The sequence below is a fragment of the Fusarium coffeatum genome, assembly GCF_003316985.1.
Source record: "Fusarium coffeatum strain FIESC_28 chromosome Unknown BRIP53273_contig_5, whole genome shotgun sequence".
In the NCBI taxonomy this organism is placed as follows: domain Eukaryota; kingdom Fungi; phylum Ascomycota; class Sordariomycetes; order Hypocreales; family Nectriaceae; genus Fusarium; species Fusarium coffeatum.
Window position 1 is genome coordinate 286129 of NW_022157804.1, and position 8697 is coordinate 294825.

The 8697-nt window shown below is 48.5% G+C and overlaps 3 protein-coding genes across 3 annotated transcripts; 1 reads left to right on the plus strand and 2 right to left on the minus strand.

Moving 5' to 3' along the window:
• Window positions 1-14: 14 nt before the first annotated feature.
• On the minus strand, window positions 15-3682 carry FIESC28_00285 (uncharacterized protein; the record flags this gene model as incomplete). Its single annotated transcript, XM_031154436.1, has 12 exons — window positions 15-599; window positions 649-993; window positions 1043-1227; window positions 1306-1353; window positions 1405-1580; window positions 1632-1940; window positions 2149-2669; window positions 2718-2814; window positions 2864-2978; window positions 3030-3169; window positions 3224-3456; window positions 3518-3682. 12 exons carry the CDS (start codon window positions 3680-3682, stop codon window positions 15-17), a joined length of 2919 nt encoding a protein of 972 aa, XP_031021608.1.
• A 1640-nt stretch (window positions 3683-5322) lies between these two features.
• FIESC28_00286 (uncharacterized protein) lies at window positions 5323-7650 on the plus strand (the record flags this gene model as incomplete). Its single annotated transcript, XM_031154437.1, has 6 exons — window positions 5323-5348; window positions 5418-5444; window positions 5498-5672; window positions 5725-5736; window positions 5795-6565; window positions 6619-7650. 6 exons carry the CDS (start codon window positions 5323-5325, stop codon window positions 7648-7650), a joined length of 2043 nt encoding a protein of 680 aa, XP_031021609.1.
• A 175-nt stretch (window positions 7651-7825) lies between these two features.
• Window positions 7826-8650, minus strand: FIESC28_00287 (uncharacterized protein; the record flags this gene model as incomplete). Its single annotated transcript, XM_031154438.1, has 2 exons — window positions 7826-8309; window positions 8358-8650. The coding sequence occupies 2 exons, from the start codon at window positions 8648-8650 to the stop codon at window positions 7826-7828; spliced, it is 777 nt and encodes a 258-aa protein (XP_031021610.1).
• Between the last annotated feature and the right edge of the window lie 47 nt (window positions 8651-8697).

Sequence of the window (8697 nt, forward strand, 5' to 3'; positions counted from 1 at the left end):
ATAAAATTGTATTTTTAGTTGAGTAAACTGACTTTTCCTGCTGCGAGTGTGATGAATGCTTTGGTTAAGAGGGTCTGGTCCATGGTTGCCAGTCTTTTGGCTTCGGCGACTCGTCGAAGGGATTGCAAGTCCCAATCGTATACTTCCCTACAGTAACCGTGCGGTCCGAAAGCAGCGGGTGACTCGGATGCGCTGGGCCATGGTTTTCCCATATTGATAAAGTCAATCCAAGCCTCGCGCATTTCGCCTCCAACCTTCTTAGCCCCGTGTGTAAAGTTTAGATCGAGACCGTTGAAGAGGAAGAGTAAATCCACAGCATGATGAGCTCCGGCAGAAGGCTGCCATGGGTTGGCTTCGTCAATGTGACATCTGTAGACGGGTTTTCCTACTTCTTTCCAAAGTTCTTCCATGTGATGGATCGGAAGTAGAAATCTGAGGTCATTGATGAAATCCAATGCCCCAGTTCTGCAAGATGAAGGCCTGTCCGGGTAAATGTGATAAAGCTTCTTCAACTCCTCACCGTATTCTCCCGCAGCATCGAACGCGCTCACAATGTCATTGTGATCCATTCCCAAAATACCGGTTTGCCAGATAACCGCCTAAACCATCAACATCCATCATATTATCATGGGCTTTAGGGTAACTCACCTCCTTCTGAACATCACTAAGCATCAACCCCCCAGCGTTTCCCGTGCTTATCTCCCAACCCTCAAACCTGTCTTCCCATTCGAGGAAAAACGACCCCAGACCCGCTCGTTTCACCCCTTCCACCACATCGGTAACGGTTGCATTCTCTAAAGTTAGGGTAGCATCCATGTCTCGCAACTGTTTCGAAACACTTTCACGAACGTTTGAAACAGCGTTCGGTGGCTGGGGAGGAGAGAGGTACAAGGATCCAGAAGATAAAATAAACTGGTTTGCTGGGGCGCGGGTTACGAGATGTGCGTGGGTGTAAACTGCCCCTGCGCTTTCGCCTGCTAACGTGACTTTTTGCTGGGGATGTTAGTAGATTACTGGGTGAGAGGTAGGGAAGGGTGGTTACTGGATCACCGTTGAAACCTGCTATGTGCTCTTGAATCCAGTGCAATGCTAGTTCTTGGTCGCGTAGGGCTAGGTTTGGTGGACCAGGTTTGGAACCGAGGGCGAAGATGTTGAGACGGTATTGGATTGATACTGCAATGATTGGAGTACCAAAGCGGGCAGAATCGGCCACGATTGTCGTCATATCTGCGTAAGTCATCTGTCAGCCATGTTGACAAGGCTATGCATGTTTCATCCATTATAAATAAATCAGACCATACATACCGCAAATACCAGACGCAGCGCTTCCAAACGTCACAGCCTGAGATCCTCCTGCACCTATGATTAGTCACTTCAGCTACCAGGAACCAAGAAGAACTATACCATGGATCCATACGAATACAGGTAGCTTCTTCGGGCCACTTGGGCATTCAAGGCTGGGCATCGTCACATCCAAGTTGGTGCACTTGAACTCATCTTCGGGCTCATGAGGAAATTGATGGTCAGGCGGTATGCGCAGCAAATGACCGACATCGACGTGAACTTGAGGACATCGCGGACTATTTTATTAGTTGTTAATATTTCTGAGAGTCTGTGGCAGATAGGCTTACCCGTATGCGGTGCAGTCCAGCTCTTGAGGGTACTCGTTGATCTTCTCGGCGGCTGCAAAACGGCGTGGGATATGGCCGTAGGGAATTCCCCGAAATTGAGTTACTCTGTCATTCTTAATCCCTCTCAGCGTCGCACCTAATGACTGGTGGTTGAAGTTTGCGGTCATTCTGTAAACATGGAGGTCTCTGAGAATGAATCTGTGAGGTTGACGTTGAGGTTTGCCGAGCGAATGAGGGGAAGAGCGGTTATCTCCACTTCGGTGGTGACGAGCCTGTCCACATGCGATGGATGTTGTCGCACTCATCCCACTAAACAAAAATCGTTATTCAATCATTATTAAGTAGAATAAAGAGTAATTATGAGTTGATCGCCCCTGGGTGAAGTGAAATGTTCTCGTCGATAGAAGTTTGGTTCAGTCTCGAAAGTTTCATCAAGCCAATTCGACTGACAGAAGCTAATCGAAGAAGTGGAAAAACACGCAGAGTAAATTTATCTATCGACCTATTAAAACGATACTAGAAGCGCTTTGAGTAACTCGTTGTAGGCTTCGCCGCCTCTTCGTCAACCTGAACAACATATTCCTTCGTCACCACAATCTCCCCAACACCCGCCTCGACTCCCCAAGCATGCTGATGACCAACTGGTAGACCACCAACAGCTTGCGCAACATTCTCAGATCGCATATTCGCATGTGAACTCCTTTGTCCTTTATTCCCGCTATTAACTGATGAATCATCGGCACTGACTTGCCCATTGTTCGCGACGATATGATCCTTCGATCCCCAAACTGTATCTCCCAATTCTGTTTCATCAGGTCGTGATTTGGAGTGAACCTTGTTTCGGTAATCTTCTAGTTTGTATCCTTGACTGTCACCTAGTCCACTGGTCTTGTTGGTGCCACTTTTCGATGCAGAGACGGTCTTCTCGACGAGTTGTTTGAGGAGAGGGTAAACCATTGGTAGGTTTGTGAGGACGAAGCTGACGAAGGATTCGCGGACGGACCAGTATCCTGACTGGGCTGGATCAGTGTTTCCTTTCTGTCGGAATGTTAGTATGGGAACAGGTTAATCGTAGAAATGGCTTACGGTCAGAATGGATACTGCTCTCAGGATGCCAAAGATCATTTCTAGGAGTGCACCGCTGAACATGAACATGATGACAATCTTCTTGCGCCAAGGCATTCTAGCTTTCCAAATCATCTACGTCGACGTGTTAGTACATCGTTACGAACCTGGGAAGCGAAATAGTTACGGGAAGAGGAATCGACATGAGATAGAAATCGGTGACGGTGTTCATGGCCATGACATAAATGGTCTGAATATACGTGATGGCTGGCAAGCAGGAGTCTAAATAAGTCGGTAAGTCTTAGTTCGTTGCTATTGGAAGATGTGTCTTACTTTGAGGCTCGGGATCAATCTGCCATTGCTTCTCAAACGGTATACACTTGAGAAAGGCTACGAGGAAGCATGAGATGTACGTCACAGGGATGATGACAGCGCCCCATCGCGCATATCGCTTTGTGGAAGCGACACCCTCGCTGCACAACGTCAGTCACCAGGTAAACGTCCCAGAGGAGATTCGGTGCACTTACGTGAGTCGAAGGTAGTAAATGACCCAATATCCCTTTAGCAACCACAGTAGCGTCATGTACAGCAAGAGTCCAATCACATGTGTCTTTGACCCATTGATCCTCAACGCCCATTCCGGACCATCCGGGTCATCTCTCAATGCTTGACGCTGCGCTGGTGTTATACCATTGTTCGCGAGGCCTTTCCAATATGCGACGACGAAATAGGCTGCTACTGATTCGGCAGTGTATACTAACTAAACGAAAACATGTCAGCATATCGAACCTTCATCGTAGTACTAGTTGTGGGAGGCTTACCGTGGCTAATAGCATAAGAACATCATCCCACTGGAATCTTCGACCGAAAGAAGAGAATTGGCTGTAGTAACGGAGTCCAACGACGAAGTAAGCAGCGCCTTGAAGACCCCAAACCTCCTGGATGAAGGCGTTTGCGGCGGCTTGTTGTTCAGCTGGGGTCGCCATTGTTTGCTGCCAAGACTCGACGAGAAAGTATCTGGTAAGGAGAACCCGACAGAACGGATGGCTTCCATATTATATACATCAGTATCGCATGTGCATGTAGTCATCTTCTAATTACATGGATACTTTAATTGCTTGATCGTCTGCGGACTCTGCTTGTTCCGGGAGATCACTTTCAGGGGCCCAAGGTAAGGCTCGGTTTACCTCGACTCGGACCGCCAGTGAAAAAGAAAAAGGAATGAACTTTAACTCTCAACGTCTGTTGGTGGCACAGGTTCTCCTCGGGGAAGGCGAATTGGGGGATTTGAAATGTGACAAATGATCGAGAATCTCGGTTCGAGGCCTTGTTTGTTCTTGGAGCCATATAAGACATGTCATTTCTGATGAAGACTTGGGTGGAGTTTCAGCCTCAGTCGCCTCCGCCAGTCGTGCCACATTGGGCGACCAGGAAAATAGGTACTTACATACCGCACACCAAACAGTTGGCAAAGAGTCTCGTTCCTCTGGCATAGTTACGTCCGCAATTGGCTTTGTTTAGGAAGCTACTAAATTTCGTTTTCGTTGTGCATCCCATCAGCCAAATGGCAATTATGATAGGACATCTGGCATGTCGCCTCTGTCATTGTGTTGACCTATCAACCCCGTCTGCACCCAATAGGATCCCCTCCACGAGCATATTCCAATATTGATCACATATCGCGCGTCATCTGCATGGAAGTCTTCTTTGCCTCCTGAAATCTGAGCCCAATGCCCTGGTAAGCTCTTCAACGCCTCTGCCGCGCCGCAGACCTGCATGTTGGCTTGCCCTGGCGTTGTTCTCTCATGTCGGTTCCAGCACCCAGGTCGAGAGAAGATGTCTCTGCAGATCGCACCCAGAATAGAATCCTTCTCCACTAATGGAGTCGTTGGGCGGGAGGGAGCGGCTCGAAGCGAGGGTTGAAGAAATTAACGTTACGAGCCAACGGTCGAATGTTGGCCTCGGCTCCTCTCAAGATGCAGTGGAATATCCGCTGCTCGAAGTGTTACTAATCTCCGCGATTGAAATTCTTCTCGGTCGAGTTTGCCACTACGAACGGTGTACTGTTGGAGAACCTCGCCAAAGATTCCAGAGGACTGATAGGCTCTCAACCCCGCGTCACCAGCAAGGCAATCCCTGCCACAATTTTGAAGGCTTTCGCGATAAGTGATATGTCGTCTAAGTAGAAAGCGTTGATCACCAGGGATTTGCGTCCGTATTTTACACGAGGGCCGAGGCGAACGGCGGGCGTTGAGGCTAATCAACAACGTCAACGGGCCAACTGAGACATCGACCCTGTATCTACTACCAAGAGCCAGGTTGGCAGGTACCCGAAACATACATATGGGATTTTAAGATAGAGTGTGAGAATTTTGTTGGGTGAAGAGAGAACAGCGCTTGATTTGAGATTTTCGTGATAATTTCCCGAATTGACGACCTTGGTGTGACAGATCACTTACAACAACCCTGTCAGCTTTCCGCCTTCCTCTTTGGCACTGCATTGAGACCCATCGGTAGCGGCATGGAAGACTCAGCGGCGACCACTTATTAATTTTGCTTTTTCCAGCGTGAAACCGAGTTGCCAATCCTCATCTTCCACTCCAGTCAACAGCAGCCCAAAAGTACAATGGCGAACGAGAACAAAGTGGACGTGTAAGTCTCACCACCACGCATGGCTAGTGCGGGGTTGTCTTAAAATGAAACATGCTAACAACGTCCAAGATTGATCGTTGGCGCCGGCCCGGCTGGGTAAGCTTAATGATCTCAATTTTGTGCGGATAAGCAGACTAATGTCGGTGCAGGTTAATGGCCGCGGCATGGATGGCTCACTGTGGCATCAACGCTCGTATCATTGACAAGCGAAACACCAAGATCTTCTGCGGTCAGGCTGATGGACTGCAATGCCGAAGCTTGGAGATCTTTGATAGTCTCGGCTTTGCAGACCGAGTCTGGAAAGAGGCGAACCATATGATTGAGGTATGTCGGCTTACAATTTTGTGACTATTTCATTGACTAATTTCATCGGCAGATCTGCATGTGGGTACGTATTGGGATCTCAGCAAGGGATCATGGAGGGTTTAGCTGACAAGTGATACTAGAATCCTGGCCCAGATGGAATTATTCGTCGCTCAGACCGTATCCCCGATACCATCGTTGGCCTTTCTCGCTTCCAGCAAGTCGTCGTGCACCAAGGCCGCATCGAGCGTTTCTTTCTCGACAACATCAAGAAGTATTCCAAAGACCAAATCAAGGTCGGACGTGCCATCCTTCCAGAGACCATCGATATCGACAAGTCTCAGCTTGAGAATCCGGAAGCTTATCCTGTGACGGTAAAACTTCGTCACCTCACCGAAGAAGAAGCTACCCCTCCCCAGCAAGCCACTGCCAGCAAGAACCAAGCTTCAGACGGCCTCTTCAGAAGCAACCTTGTCTTTGATGATGAAGTAGACAACGACAGCGTCCTTCGTCAAGCCCAAGCTCGCGACGCTGCCAGCGAAACAATCCACGCAAAATACGTTATTGGATGCGATGGCGCACGAAGTTGGGTTCGTTCCCAGATTGGACTGGAGCTGCAAGGCGAAGCGAGCGACATGATCTGGGGTGTGATGGATATCATTCCCAAGACTGACTTTCCCGACATTCGTGTGCGCTGTGCTATTCACTCTGCCGAGAACGGTAGTTTGATGGTCATTCCGAGGGAGAATAAGCTGGTGAGACTGTATATCCAGCTAAAGGAGGTTACGCCTGATGCTTCTGGTCGGGCGGATAGATCCAAGATTACTCCGGATTTCATCTTCAAGGCGGCGCAGAAGATTATAAGTCCTTATAAGTTGGATTATGAGTACTGCGATTGGTGGACTGCTTACCAGGTAGGCGAATGGACAAGAGAACACTAATGAGTATTACTAACGTGATGCTATAGATTGGTCAACGAGTTGGCACTGCTTTCGACTCCCATGAGCGCATCTTCCTCGCAGGCGACGCTGTCCACACGCACTCTCCAAAAGCAGGCCAAGGCATGAACGTCTCCATGCAGGACTCCTACAACCTGGGTTGGAAAATCGCCCTCGTTGTCAAAGGTATCGCAAAGCCCGATATTCTCAAGACATACCAAAGCGAGAGACGCCGTGTAGCGCAGGACCTGATCGAGTTCGACCATCGATTCAGTCGCCTGTTCTCAGGCCGTCCAGCAAAGGATGTCATGGATGAAGAAGGCGTCAGCATGGAAGAGTTCAAAGATGCCTTTGAGAAGGGCAACATGTTTGCTTCAGGTCTTTCAGTAAACTATGGACCTAGTAACATCGTCGCCAAGGCCGGTGATGCTTTGGCTCAGGCTGATGGCGTCAAGGTGGTTTCACCTCCTGGAATTTTCCTGACCGAGGAGATTTTCGGCAAGAAGCAGGCTCTTGCTACTGGCATTCCTGTTGGAATGCGCTTTAACAGCTTTAAAGTGCTGAACCAAGCTTGTGCTCGTCCGTACCATTTCCAAGAGCGACTGAAGGCGGATGGCCGATTCCGCATCGTGCTTTTTGCAGGAGACGTGCTTGACCCTGCACAAAAGTCTCGCGTGGAAGCTTTCTGTCAAGCCCTGGACGACCCGAACAGTTTCTTGCACAAGGTCACACCCAAAGGACAGAAAATTGACAGCGTCATCGAAGTCCTGACCATCCACTCCTCCAAGCGCTGGGACACGGATATAATCCGTGATTTTCCTTCCATCCTTCGTCCATGGGATGAGCACACGGGTTACGACTACGAGAAGGTACACGTCGATGATGAGAGCTACCATGAAGGCTACGGAAATGCGTATGGCAATTATGGTGTTGATAGGAAGAGGGGATGTGTTGTTGCTGTGCGTCCTGATCAGTATGTTGGATGGGTTGGTGAATTGGAGGATTTTGATGATTTGAACAAGTACTTTGAGGGCTGTTTGGTTATGAGGGAAAGGGATTGAAGCGCAGTGGGAGTGATAGTAGTCAGCTGCGCATCTTAGAATGAGAAAGAAATCAATTGCAATTTCTATCATTCATTACATGCGAGAGTAGTTTAACAAAACCGGTCTATAGTCACAATCCCTCTATTATTGCAAACCCGACGCCAATACACCTTGCATCCTAGCCGCTTCTTGATCAAAGACACGCCATCAATGAGCGAAGTCGAGATTTCTTCTTCAATGCCGGTTGCTGTCTCACAGCAGATAAAACAGCCAAAAGACTCGACACAACAGCGATATCGAACTGCGACGTTGAGGTTGAAGGAAGCAGTAAAACCCCAGAACTGTAGTATCCAGGCAATTCGTTCTCAAAGCCATTGTGGTGATAAATAGCCATTATTGAGTCGTCGTCTTCGCCAGCACGCTGCTTTCCTAGGTCGACTAGTTCGTATCGAAGAGGTCCCTTCTCTGTTGGATGGACCTGCCATTCGTATTGGTTGTTGGATATGTTGGTACCGTTGAAATGGTCTCCTGAGAGTGTGAGGTATGGATATCGGACGAGTTGTTGTCTATGTATCTTGCCAGGTAATGGGTGGCTTATGTACCCTGAGCTTTGAGTCGAAGATGTAACGGTGTGTAGTTTAAAGGAGCATCCCTTCTCTCGTGGCGTTGGTAGGGATCTAATCATGTTAACAAATCTTCCTTTGATCAATGTCAAATGAACTTACACCTCTGCTTCCACGGGATCACTTCCCAGCGTTCTCTCCCTAATACACATTGACCCATCATCTGCAACGTCGACCAAGAACCGGGCATCATCTTCTGGTCGTTCCCCATTGGGTTTGTGCATGGCAGTTAACTCGACCTTATAGTTTTCCGAGCCCATGGGATGTTTCGCCAGTGTGTTGACGCATGCCTCTGACATAGCGTATACTGCAAAGTGTGATGAGGTGTTGTCATGTTTTGTGATATAAAGCACTTTTGATAAGTGTGATGGGACACGGGAGATGATGTTCTGCATGATCGCCATGGGGATAGTATTTCAGATGCCTTTTTTTTTTTTTTTTG